General features: G+C 35.4%; 1 protein-coding gene across 1 annotated transcript in view; it reads right to left on the reverse strand.

The window, feature by feature from the left end:
* Positions 1–14,958, reverse strand: part of med1 (mediator complex subunit 1) — a 174,084-nt gene extending 159,126 nt beyond the window's left edge. Inside the window, exon 1 of the mRNA XM_084134395.1 lies at positions 14,635–14,958. Within this exon, the coding sequence (XP_083990521.1) occupies positions 14,635–14,728 (94 nt within the window). The 5' untranslated portion in view covers positions 14,729–14,958. The remainder of the gene's footprint in view (positions 1–14,634) is intronic.

The following is a 14,958-nucleotide window of genomic DNA, read 5'->3' on the forward strand; positions in this document are numbered from 1 at the left end:
GTGTCCGAAAACTTGGTCCATAAATCAAACACGCTTGCATATAATAATATGAAACTCAGTACACATATAGATCTCATCGGGCCGAACAACTTTCATGCTCTAAGTTTTACGCCAGCCAAAAAGGAAGTCGGCTATTAAGGGTTGTTTGGAAACGCATGCTCAGGAATTTGAAACACTTCTCCTAGGGAATTCATCCAATCGCCTCCAAACTCGGTGTGCATGGAGTCAAGGCATTGAGGATGGAAAATTGCCAGGGGATTTTTGATATCTCGAACGGTTTGGCCGTGGCGAGGAAACGAATTTATGGCGAATAATTCAAACAGGAAGTGTGTTATAACTTCTGCATACATTAACTGATCTTGATGAAACTTCAGCAGTGTGTTCGTTGTAAGAGGTTGATCACATGGATGTGACTATTGTGAGTCAAAGTTATAGCGCCACCAACTGGCAGCAGGAAGTTTGTCACTTTCAAAATGCTTTGAAATCACTGTCTTATTTTTACCCGATTTGCTTCAAACTTTATGTGTACAATGTAGACACACGGCAGATGTAGACCTGTGAAAGGATTATTGATATCTTAGATACTGTTGCCGTGGCAACACATCAAACTTTAATATTCTTTTTTGATGCTTTTGAGACTCTTAACATACTTGAAATTGCATGAAACTCGACAGACACATCACATTTATTATCCAGTAGACATGTGCAAAGTTTCAGAAACGGGCGTGGTGGAATGGCTCAGTAGCGCCACCTTTAGTCAAAAATGGGGGCTTAGTTTTTCCTAGAATCACAAAACTTGGTACGTATATTGTTCTCATCAAGCCGGACAACTTTCTAATTTACAGTCATTATCTCAGACCAAGAGGAAGTCAGATATTTTGGTTTGAATGTGATTTTTTGGGAGAATTTTCTCTCTCTCTCTCTCTGTCTGTGTGTGTGTGAGGGGTGGGAGGGATTTGTCTGTTGGGTGAGATTTGCTTTTTTGTTTTTCAAGGTTTCAGGGGCTTTTGGGGCCCTTAACGTGCTCGAAAACTCTTGAAACTTTGCACACAGGTCAGAACCAACGGCCATCAGGGCCGGGCTGAAGCTGGACCCCGGGCGTGGCAGGGGGGCTCGACAGCGCACCCTGGAACGGGATCCGAACACGTGTCCATAAATCAAACACACTTGCATGTAATAATATGAAACTCGGTACACATATAGATCTCCTCGGGCCAAACAACTTTCGTGCTCTAAGTTTTACGCTAGCCCAACAGGAAGTCGGCTATTTAGCGTTGTTTGGAAACACATGCTGTGGATTTTAATGTACTCCTCCTAGGGAATTCATCCATTCGCCTCCAAACTCGGTCAGCATGAAGTCAAGACATTGAGGATGCTAAATTGCGGACGGATTTTGAATATCTCGAACGGTTTGGCCGTGGCGAGGAAACGAATTTATGGCGAAAAAATGAAACAGGAAGTGTGTTATAACTTCAGCATACATTAACTGATCTTGATGAAACTTCAGCAGTCTGTTCGTGGTAAGAGGCCGATCAGATGGATGTAACTATTGTGAGTCAAAGTTATAGCGCCACCAACTGGCAGCAGGAAGTGTGTCACTTTCAAAATGCTTTTGACAAAAGTGGGGGGGTTAGTTTTAACTACAGTAAAAAAAAAAAAAGTTTGTATATTGCTCTCATCGAGCCGGACAACTTTCTAATTTACATTTATTAGCTCCGAACATCAGGAAGTCAGATATTTTGGTCTGAATGTGGATTTTTTTGCAAAATCAGCCTCTGAGTTTTTAGTTACTCCTCCTAAAAGGTTTATTTTATTCCCACCAAACTTTTTCAACATGATAAAAATATATTAATGATGCTAAATTGTAAACGGATATTGAATATCTCAAACGGTTTTGCTATGGCGAGGGATTAAATTAATGTCAAAAAGGAAGCAGGAAACATCTCATAACTTCTAAAAATGTAATTATACACCATTTATTTTTATATAAAATTATACAAATATTAGAACTAAACCCATTTTATTCTGTTTTTGCAATTCAAGGAGTATGAAAAAGTTAAAAACAGGCTATTTAGTGCTATTTGGTTCAACAAAAAAGCAAACATAGGGCTATACTGCCCTCTTGTGTCCAAAAGGATATCAAAATAGTATATAAAACGTTTTACTAGGTAGGCCTATTGTATTTAAATATAAATTTATTAGGTATATGACTGTGAGGATATTTTCCCATCGGTTAATCGACGTGTGACACGAGCGGGTGCTTTTAAATCGCTAATATAAAAGTGAAAGTAAAAAACGGACGTCCGCACGGACATTGATAATGGTGCACGTTGGAAAGAATGATACTTTTAAACATAACACTAAACCGCCATTAGGTGTCGCCAGGCGACCATCTTAATGAGCGAGTCATTGATTCATTCGTTCAAACGATTCGTTCGAATGACTGAGTCATTCATGATTGAGACAGATGTTTATGGATTGGTCATTGAATCTTTGAGTCAACCGATTCGTTCAAAATGCTGAATCATTCAGAAATGAGAAAACAAGTTGCTGTGAGATGCGCGATGGTTCTGCTGTGATCTTGGTTTAACTATTTTTGCTGCTGAAACAGAACAAAAACAGTCAATATTGCATCTTAAATGTAAGTGACTTAATTGTAACTGTTTATTAACCTGTTGATGAAATCAATGTCGCAGTTTCAATCGTGATTGTATTCAGGAAACACAGCCTACTCGTCAAGTGAGGTTGCTCTTATCATATGTTATAAAATATATAAAAACTCCATATTTGTAATTTTTATAGTCAGTATGTTGTTAACTGGGTTTCTTTTTTGTGTGCTGCGCTCAGTTGTTTACGTTTCTCCTGGAGAAGCTGCACGAGCCTCAGCAGCGCAACCTTGTTACCATTGATCAGTAATACATTTATTATCAACTGTTGATTGCAACTTAAAATTAATGTAATATAATTAGAATAATCTCTCGTTTTAGTGATTCCCAAGTTATTTTTTTGTCATTGACGTTCTAATCAGGCTACTATGGTCGGGCAAGCTAAACTCTCTTTCAGGTAGGCGGCCTATACTATGTATGTGACAGTGAGAATATAATTTTACCACCGGTTAATCGACGTGTGACACCGCTGGGGGCTTTTGAATCGCTAACTTAAAAACGAAAGTAAAATATGTTCGTCCGCACTGACATTGATTATGGTTGGGAGCAGAGCGAGCTTTTTCAATGAATTCCTATGGAAGTAGGAATGAATGCCCGTGCAGCCGTGAGCATTTTATTTCAATTTTAAAGTTAGCACCATAAAGTATATTTTTATGTCTCCACTGTTAAATCACGCCCACGACACACACACACACACACCAGCATTGCAATCTTGACATCGCAGCCTGTTCGCAGCCTGTATTAGCCCTAATAAAATATAATTATAAAATAGTCAACCTAACTTATCAAAATTACACTGCTCTGTTTAAATAGTCAGTAGTACAATTTGTACCATTTTTTTGTGAAGTGACAAGACAGAGAATATTACTTGTCTGATATATATATATAATGTATATATCTTTTGTTATATATATACAGTATATATATACAGTATATATATACAGTATATATATATATATATATATATATATATATATATATATATATATATATATATATATATATATATATATATAGCTGCGAGCAGCGATGGAGGGCCCAAGCCGGCGGCACCGCCACCCCGGTGCCTTTAGGTAACTAAAGGCATCGGGGTTGCGGTGCCACCGGCTTGGGCCCGTAATCGCTGCTCGCAGCTATATTTTTCTATTATTATTATTATTATTTTTCTTTTTGACTTTTGGGCACTTTTGGGGCCCTTAACGTGCTCAAAAACTCTTGAAACTTTGCACACAGGTCAGAACCCGCGGCCATCAGGGCCGGGCTGAAGCTGGTACCCGGGCGTGGCAGGGGGGCTCGACAGCGCCCCCTGGAACAGCATCCGAACACTTGTCCATAAATCAAACACACTTGCATGTAATAATATGAAACTCGGTACACATATAGATCTCATCGGGCCGAACAACTTTCGTGCTCTAAGTTTTACGCCAGCCCAACAGGAAGTCGGCTATTAAGGGTTGTTTGGAAACGCATGGTCTGGCATTTGAAACACTTCTCCTAGGGAATTCACCCGATCACCACCAAACTCGGTGTGCATGAAGTCAAGGCATTGAGGATGAAAAATTGCCAGGGGATTTTTGATATCTCGAACGGTTTGGCCGTGGCGAGGAAACGAATTTATGGCGAATAATGGAAACAGGAAGTGTGTTATAACTTCTGCATACATCAACTGATCTTGATGAAACTTCAGCAGTGTGTTCATTGTAAGAGGCTGATCACATGGATGTGACTATTGTGAGTCAAAGTTATAGCGCCACCAACTGGCAGCAGGAAGTGTGTCACTTTCAAAATGCTTTGAAATCATCCTCTTATTTTTACCCGATTTCCTTCAAACTTTATGTGTATAATGTAAACGCACGGCAGATGTAGAACTGTGAAAGGATTTTTGATATCTTTAATACTGTTGCCATGGCAACGCATTGAACTTTAATATTATTTTTTGATGCTTTTGAGACTCTTAGCATGCTTGAAATTGCATGAAACTCGACAGACACATTACATTTATTACCTAGTAGACATGTGTAAAGTTTCAGAAATGGGCGTGGTGAGGGGCTCAGTAGCGCCACCTTTAGTCATAAGTGGGTTAGTTTTATCAACAGCAACAAAACTTGGTATGTGTATTGTTCTCATCAAGACGGACAACTTTCTAATTTACATTAACCATCTCCGACCAACAGGAAGAGAGATATTTTGGTTTGAATGTGGATTTTCTGAAGAATTTTCTCTCCCTCTCTCTGTGTCTCTGTGTGTGTGAGGGGAGGGGGGGATTTGACTATTGCTTTTATATTGTTAATCAAGGTTTCAGGGGCTTTTGGGGTCCTTAACGTGCTCAAAAACTCTTGAAACTTTGCACACAAGTCAGAACCCCCTGCCATCAGGGACGGGCTGAAGCTGGTACCCGGGCGTGGCAGGGGGGCTCAACAGCGCCCCCTTGAACGGGGTCCCAAAACTTGGTCCATAGATCAAACACGCTTGAATGAATTAATATGAAACTCGGTACACATATAGATCTCTTTGGGCCGAACAACTTTCCCCCGGTCAAGTTTTACGCCAGCCCAACAGGAAGTCGGCTATTATGGGTTGTTTGGAAAACGCTTGCTGTGGAATGTTTCCACTGTTCGAACGCGCCCACGCCTCACACACACACACACACACACACACACACACACACAGTGCATTCCAGCATTGCAATCTTGACATCGCAGCCAATTCATTATAGCCGTAATAAAATATAATTATAAATATAAATAGTCAACCTATTTGCAGCAAATGATAGTAGATTTCAGATCAATATATTTGTTTTCCTTACAATTTTAATTAACACTATCTGTATTCTCATCTGAATTATAAATAATTTATTTCTGTATAAAATACTACTACCATTAAAAAATACATTTGATTGTCTTTTTTAATCAATGGAGAATGTGTGACTTAAAAATAAACAGATTAGTGCTCGGTTTGAAAACCAATGCAATATGATGAATGTCCAAAAGATGGCACTGACAGACTGTTTTTAAATGGGGTTGGATAAATATTTTTTTTCTTTTAAACTGTGTGTGTGTGTGTGTGTGTGTGTGTGTGTGTGTGTGTGTGAGAGTGTGTGTGAGTGAGTGTGAGTGTGTGTGTGTGTGTGTGTGTGTGTGTGTGTGTGTGTGAGAGAGAGAGAGAGAGAGAGAGAGATTTTGCTTGGGTGGCAGTTGTAGGTTACAGTTTGACAAGAGTTTATAGTTTGACAAAGCACAATGTTGTTTTATTGCGAGTGTACACAAATATAAGTAAACACTCTGCAGTTTGAATGATATCCTGTATGAACAAAATGACGGAGTATGTTTTTATGTCTCCATTGTTCGACTGAGCCACAGACACACACACACACACAACAACAACAACAACATATTGTGCATTCCAGCATTGCAATCTTGACGTCGCAGCCTGTTCATTATAGCCTTAATAAAATAATAAAATAGTCAACCTAACATATAAAAATTACACTTACAATTTTACACTTACAATTACACTTACAATAATGTAAAAAGAGAAGACATCTTTATAATGTTACATGTGATTTGAATTCAGTTTTGTCTTTCTCTTCAAAAAGTAATAAAGATAATGTTTAAAAAAAGGTTAAACAAAAAATAAACGTTACCATATGATTAAAAAAATATATAAATGAAATTTAAAAAAAATATATGAAATTACCACTATAACCAGTAGTACTATACAATACTATAAAAAATATATTACAAAGTGGATATGGCTAATAAGCCAATAAGCCAATTCTCCTCTGCCGCCTTGGCAGAGGAGAATTGGCTTATTGGCTTATTAGCCATATCCACTTTGTAATATATTTTTTATACACATTTTGCTTTTAAATTTATAAAGAAAAAGAGTGTCCTTTTATAATCACTGAAGCTGTCGGTCAGTTTAGTATGATACTATAAGCACAATGGAACATTTAATAAAAGTAGAATATAAAAAAAATGTCCCTACAAAAATTAGGTTGTTGTTAAAAGTTAATTTTTATCTGAATCTAGGAGTGGGCGTCACTGGGCGATATGGCAAACATAGCATATCACGATTTTTTTCAGGAAAATCACGATTTACGATTTTATCACGATTATTTTTCATGTTGGTTTTACTATTTTGCAAGTGACTGAGCATTACAGCCAAACTAATGTCCCCATTTTAAAAACAAACCCTTACAAGCTAACAAATATATATATAAAAAAAAGGCAGACATTTAGGCCAAAGTGGCGAAGATAAAAAATCTTTGTCATGATTTTCTTTGTTATTAAAAAAAAATAAGAAAAAAAGATACACATTACATATACACAACTTAATATACAAATGAAATAAACAGTGCTTTATTTTTTCTGCTACAGCAGGTGTACTTAACAGTAGCATTCAAGAAAGAAATGAAATGAACAAATAGCCTATACAAATTTAAGTTCTCAGTCAAGAGCAGTGAGTGATTTTGTCTTTGTGTTTTGTTGTTTTATTAACATTAAAGGGATAGTTCCCCCAAAAATGAAAACTGTCATTATTTACTCTCTCAAATAGTTTTAAACCCGAATAAATTTATTTCTTCTGTTTAAAAAAAAAGTTATTTTGACGAATGTGGATAACCAAACAGTTGCTGGTCCCCAGTGACTTCTATAGTATAATTTTTCCAACTATTTAAGTCAATAGGGACCAGCAGCTGTTTGGGATAGACACATTCTTCAAAATATCTTCTATTGTGCTATGACTTCAAATTTATTGATACACATGTTTGGCTATTCTCTACAACTACAAATTCCACTGTCACGGGTGCTTAGCTGTTTTGCTCCAAAAATACCTTCATAATTTACAGCCAGAAAAGCAACATGTAGCAAAAATCTAAATTGTTTTATTTTTCAAATTATTACAGATCGAATGTTCGACTATTTGTGCACCCCTTATTATAATGGCAGCGATCTTTGCTTGCTTTCTGTATATACTATTTATTTTTCATGCTCAAACTTGTGTGTATACAGTACTGTGCAAACGTCTTAGGCAAGTTAGTAGTTTCACCCCCCAAAAAAATGGTTTTAAGCCAGTTATTTATATCTTTTGCTGTAGTGTGTCAGTAGAAAATATAAGTTTACATTTCCAAACATTCATTTTGCCACTAATTGTAATAATCCAGTGAGATTTTTGTATGCACAAAGAGTCTGACAACAGCCGGTATGATACACACAGAGATGTGATATCACCATCATCGAGCCTGTCTGTGATTACATGATTACAAAAAACTGAGACAGACTAAATCCAGAAGAACTGTGGCAATGTCTCCATGACGCTTGAAGAAACCTACCTGCAAAGGGGGTTAAATTAAATTTTAAATTAACCTACATTTATCTCACCTAAATGTTTGCTCACTCGTATTTGGGTCAATGACGTGACGCCTAAATTTTCTGTCCGATTGCATTTTTTCAGGCAAAAACGGGTTTAAATGCATAACAAGATACTGCATATTTGAAGTACCTCTCCCATGTATGTACTCACTTTAACTCATCAAAAACCTTTACTTATTTGTTTTTTTTTTGTTATTTAAAGTGTCAAAACATCATGTGGTGCGACCGTCCGGCCATAACTTCTGTTTTGAAAACGTCTTTGAAATTACTCTGAATTTATTCAAATTTATTTTCTGCACTATTTGGCATGATTTCCAAAATGTTTTGTAATCCTTTAAAACATTTCAAAGCATTTGTATTTATATTTCCATCATAATATACAAACAAACTTTGTCCGATGATGTCCATTTTATGAAATATCATGTGGTGTGACCATCAAGGAACTACCATTTTAGGACTTTTATGTTGAAAACTATTCAAACACAGGATGTTACATCATATACCAATTTACCAAGGACCCATGGAAGCAGCAAGCAGGTTTGTAATTCTCTCAAATTGGAAAAAAATAAACCTCTGTAATGGTTGGTATTAGTGGTCGACCGATATTGTTTTTTTGATGGCCGATGCCGATGCCGATATCTTGGAGAGCAGGGTGGCCGATGGCCGATATAAAGCCGATATTTTTATATGTATTTATTTTAATATTTAATACTATTTATTAATATTTATTTATTTCAATATTTAATAAATTATAAATAAATTATAAAACTAATTTTTAAAATAAACATGCTTTTATACTTTAGATGGCAACTTCTTAAATTTGCAATCCTATTACAGTATTTTTCACAAAGTAATTGTTTAGAAATATATGAATATGTGAATAAAAAGAAAGTAAACACTGTAACAGGGCACTCAGTAATCTGGTAATTTCGTGCACACTGGTAATCATATTTTTTCAAATAAAGACAAGGTAACGCTAATTTTACATACAACACAGTGAAAACGATATGAATATGACACAGTTGGCAACTGGTTATATCAGCATATTTTAAAATGAAGGATTTAAAGTTTTCGATCGCGTCTCCTGTGAAGCTGATCTTCTGTTTGCATTCACTCACTTCGCACGGACCGACCGTCACTTGCAGACAGTGTTGGGAGTAATGCATTACAAAAGTAATGTATTACAGTAACTTATTACTTTTTGTTGTAACGCAGTAGCGTAAGGCATTACTAATCAATTTTCAGTAATATTTTACTCGGTACATGTTCAGTAACGCATGCGTTACAACACACTTTTAGCCCAAAATGTAATTGTCAAAAAAAATAAATAAAAAAAAATACAGCCAGACTGCGAGACATTAACGCATCCAAGTTTGTAAATAATGACTAAATGACAGCTTCTGATATATTTGTAAGGCGATTTATTTCATTCATCTCCCTCTTGCTGGTGTACCTTTGTATTGTGTGACATACTCCAGTAAAAGCGTGTTTAGGGCAGGTTTTACAGGAGTGCCGCGATCATGATTTCGGTCTCTGTGCTCGCGCTGGCCAGTGGAAAAGCGGTTAATGGGAGAATATGGTAGAAGACTGTACATTCGCGGGATGGACGTATGCGCATTGCTCTGTTTGCTCTTCTGTGTTTTCTTTCTAACCAGAGAGCAGTCCGTTTTCTTTCGTTTTGAAATGTTCTGTTTAAAAGTAGACATGTCTGACTGTGAGTGAGGCAAGTAGACGCTGAGTTTCGGTTCATTTATGAGACGCCCGCGCCTCCGTGTCCTGGTTATCTCTTGTCTACTTATATTTACTTCTTACTTATTAAATCCAGGCAATTGGTAGATGAATCATTGATTAAAATTAAGATACAATTAATACAAAACGAAATTCACTTTAAAGAAAGGCTTTGTGCTGTTTGAGGTCTCTGTGAAAGCTTAAGCAGTCTTTAGTGCCGCTTTCAGAGCGGTCGCGTCCGTTACGGAGAACTGACACGACCGTAACATCGTTTTTTCCTCATAAATGCGAACACGAAAAATAAAATAAAATAAAATGAATATATTATGTTCTGTGGAGAGCCAACCCTTCTTCATACGGTGGGTAGTATTAGGCCTACTTTTGGTTTGCTTAGTGTAATTCACAGAATTACTAAAAAATATTTTGCTATAACCTACCTAAAAGTTAAAGATTTTTTGTGTCACGCTATTTCCCTCATATTAAATATAAAATGCATGCGTGTATATTTTTCTAATGTCTGGACTCCTTTACTAAGGGAGTAGCCTATGGATGTATAAACAGACGTTTCAATATATTGGTATTAAATGCATTTTCTGAGAATTTATATTTCAAGTTTTTACTGCAAATGTCACGTCCATAACCTTGGAATTGCCCAATTTTAAATAATTTATTCTCAACTAGTTTTGTGGTGTAGGTCTACGTATTTTATAATGTTAATTTCAAATAATACTAAAAGTAATTTAAAGATGTGGTAGCTTTGGATCTGGACGTGTGGGGTGTGTCGTGATTCTGCCTTCTCACACCGCACACCGACACAGGTTCATGAATCTGAGTGTCGCGGTTTCATATCACATATCTTTACAGCCCTAGTCATTTTAGAATGTTAAGTTCTACTTCTGTTGTTATTTTGGTTAAAGTAACTCAAAAGTAATACAGGAGTAATGTAACGCATTACAATTCTGAAACAGTAATATTGTAAGGTAAAGAACTACTTTTTAATAACAGTAACAAGTAATGTATAATGTATTACAGTTTGGAAGTAACTTGCACAACACTGCTTGCAGACAGTAGCCTAATGCACACTTCACAAGATATCACAGTTGGATTCAATTAAATCTGCAAGGTTTGTGAAATTAAATGTTTATTAGATATTCAGAGATTTGTTTAAATGACGTAGATGCGCATTTGCTGAATGTTGACGGCAAATGAGAAGGTATTTTAGCCTGATTGTTTGCCTTTTCTGTTACAAATAATATAAAAGCAAACGCTTTACTTTACTTACTTCGTATAAGTTACCATTTACTTACTTTGTTTACCAGTTCTGTCTAACAAAGTATTAGATATGACTGACAGAGATCGTAAATTAATGAAGACGGAGAATGTGAGTGAGCGCTGTTTGATCTGACATCATCTGAGGAGCTGCCGTTGTCATTCTCTTCTGGCGCTGGTGTTCTCAGCACCGCCCGTCAAAATAAAAGTCTGGAGCGCCGTCAAAATAAAAGTCCCGCTTTCAACACATCGGCCAATCAGAAAAACTTATCGGCCGATGCCGATATTTCAAAAATGCCAAATATCGGCCGATATATCGGCCTTGGCGATATATCGGTCGACCACTAGTTGGTATGTAGTTGCCACATTTGGATGTCATGTGGTATGACCTAAAAAAAAAATGAATATTAAAGTTATTTCTACAAATATATATTTGTATTATAAATTTCATAGTGACCTTTTTTTGGGAAGCTAGCTTGTTTTGTTTAGGTGGCCAATTCTGTGCCTGTAAATATTGAATGAATTTGAAAATATCATGTGGTGCGACCAAATATCATGTGGTGCGACCACTGCAGACTGTTTTCCATGATAGATATATGTCCTAGATTGGCAGTTTTATGCTTTTATATTCAATTGACAGTTTATATACAAAAAAATACTTTAATTTAGTATCATTTGGAATAGATTTTTATGCAATTTGGGATATTTTCTTCATATATTTCAAGTTTGTTTACTCTTTGTACAATATGAGAAAAATGCAACAACAAAAAATTAGAGCATGTAATTTCAGTTTAGTAATTATGCATTTATTAGTAGTGTATTTATTATTGCCTATTTATTTATTTAAAACTATTTGAATCTATTTTACCAGATGCCACTGCCAAGCGAAAAAATTCTGTTTTCTATGTGAACATATAGTAAACTGTAATTTATTCCTGTGATCAAAGCTAAATTTAATCTTCAGCATCTTTAATCCAGTCTTCAGTGTCACATGATCCTTCAGAAATCATTCTAATATGTAACCCTGGACCACAAAACCACATGGGTCAATTTTTTTTTAATTGAGATTTATACATCATATGAAAGCAGAAAAAATAAGCTTTCCATTGATGTATGGTTTGTTAAGATAGAACAATATTTGGCCGATACAACTGAAAATCTGGAATCTGAGGGTGCAAAAAAATCGAAACATTGAGAAAATCGCCTTTAAAGTTGTCCATTTATGTTTGCGATATTGCTATATTCACTCATCAAAAATAAATATTTTATATATTTATGGTAGGACATTTACAAAATATGAAACATGATCTTTATTTAATATCCTAATGATTTTTGGAATAAAAGAAAAATCGATAATTTTGACCCATACCATGGCTATTGCCACAAATATATCCTGTGCGACTTGTGACTGTTTTTGTGATCCAGGGTCACTAATGATTTGCTGCTCAAGAAACACTTCTGATTATTATCAATGTTCATATTTTTGTGGAAACTGTGATACATTTTATATGTCAGGATTATTTGATGAATAGAAAGTTCAAAAGAACAGCATTTATTTGAAATAGAATCTTTCGTAACATTATAGCCTAAATATCTTTACTGTCACTTTTTATCAACTGAATGTGTCCTTGATTAATGAAAGTATTAATTACTTAAAAAACTATTGACCCCAAATGTTACCTGTATACAATAATTTTATGAAATAATTTATATCTATAACATTATTATTTGTTAGAAAGAAATTCTAAGTTAAGTTAAAAGAAATGGTGCACTTGTGTTTGTGATGTGATTTTTATTTTTAAAAAAAGTTTATGTTCAGGAAAATTCTGTGAAAATTGTATGAAATCTGGTTTAAATAAAAAAAAAAAATTGTATAAAATGTATTGTTCATTGATCTCTTTAAATAGATTTTTAACTATATAAGGTCTTTGTGTCATTTGGAGCGACCACTTATGTGGTGCGACCAATAAAAGCAATCACTGTATTAAATGTAAAATAAAATATCTTATTTCTGTGGCTGAAATATGAATCACTGATACAGTATGCTTTAGTAAATGATATTTTTAAAACATTTATATCAGTTTTATGTGATTTACAGGAAAAGTAAGTCTGTTAACTAGATTTAAGAAGGCAACTCAGAAATTATAGAACAAAAAACAAGATCATTATTGACAAAAACTCAAAAGAAATGCAAAACTTGGTTTCTAAACACTTCAATTACTAAGAACTTATAAAAAAAAATTTAAGCATGTTAAGGAAATTAATTAATTTTAAGATAAATCATGGTCGCACCACATGACATTTTTTAAGGCTACGGACAATTCATCTAGATGAAAAAATACTAAAATCACTTAAATTCATTTTTTTTAAATGAATTTAGGTGTACACAACATCCTTAATGTTTGAACAATTGCAACAGGTATTTTTTTTTTTTGTATTTTAAAATTGACCTGTCGAAAATCCTTATACGTCATTGACCCATTTATGTTTTAACAATGGGGTAATTTTGTTGCTCAAGACTTTGCACAACACAAGAAAGCTTGATTTCAAACTCTGAATTAAATTTAAAAAGTAGCACCAATAAATACAATAGAAGAAAGATGCAAATGAAATAAAGAGAAAAGTTTTTTGGGTAGGTCTAACACTACTATTCAGGTACAGAAATACTACTGGATAAGAAACTGAATAAAGTCAAATGTAAAATAGTGTTGTCATCTGTGCTAGTGCCATCTGCAAGCACAGATGACATTGTGTCATCTGGCACAATGGCCAATCAGAGACATATGTTGAGCGCATGAACACAATGCGCAAAGAAAACCATCTCTCAGAGAGTGCACGAGTACTGAATACCAGAAACTGATTGAGAATGGGGCTATGATGTCTAAAATTGTGCTGCTTCAGAACATATATGAACCCCCATTATGTTGCTGACTTGAAACATTTGACGCTATGAATGCTGCAGACTTAGAACTTATAATGTCAAAACATCTGCAACTATGATGCAAAAAAAACATACTGGCCTGGTTTCACAGACAGGGCTTAGATTAAACCAGGATTAGGCCTTAGTTTAATTAGGACATTTAAGTAGCTTTTATAAACGTTCCTTAGAAAGAAAAAAACATTACTGGAGACAAAACAATGGCACTGACATATTTTAAGATATGCTAGTGCAAGCTGCTTTCAGTTAAAACAGCTCAAACATGCATTTTAGTCTAGGTCTAGGACAAGGCTTAGGCCTACGCTTTGTCTGTGAAAACGGGGATTATATTATAGATTATTATATTATATTATTTCCAACCATATTATATGTTTGTATACCATTAACATACCATAGGGTACAGTAATTGTATCACATAGTAACCACATAATAGCAGAATTGTAATGAATGATTTCTATATTCATATAATATAACATAACATAACATATTGATCAGATAGCAGTCATTTTAAATAATGCTATGGCATTACCATGGTTCGTGTCTAAAACACGGAACTATCACGATACTCTACTCAGCAGCATTGGGTCTGTAATGCATAATCTATAATGGTCTACAAGGGTGAAACTAGTGTTTTAAGTAAATAGGGAAATGTGTGCTGTACCGGATCCGTCTTCCGCTCGGAGCCGCTCGGAGCCAGCGGCTGTGCCGCTGTGGGTTGAGTCTGCGCCCGGGCTGCTGCTCAGCATCGCCGCCATCTTCAGAACACGCACACAAGAGTTGACCCAATACCAGTAAAGCACAAAGACTCTCTCAACAATACATCAGGACTCCGTCGAATTAAAATAGTTCAGCCCCAGTCAAAATAGACCCCGCGAACAAATCAAGTCAAGTGGAAAACTGGACAACAATGGAGATTTAGGCTAACATATAGAGTATGCACTGACGTCATCTTCTTCTTCTGTTTTTTTTTTTTTTTTTTTTTGGC

Source organism: Abramis brama, assembly GCF_963993115.1.
Source record: "Abramis brama genome assembly, chromosome: 14".
In the NCBI taxonomy this organism is placed as follows: domain Eukaryota; kingdom Metazoa; phylum Chordata; class Actinopteri; order Cypriniformes; family Leuciscidae; genus Abramis; species Abramis brama.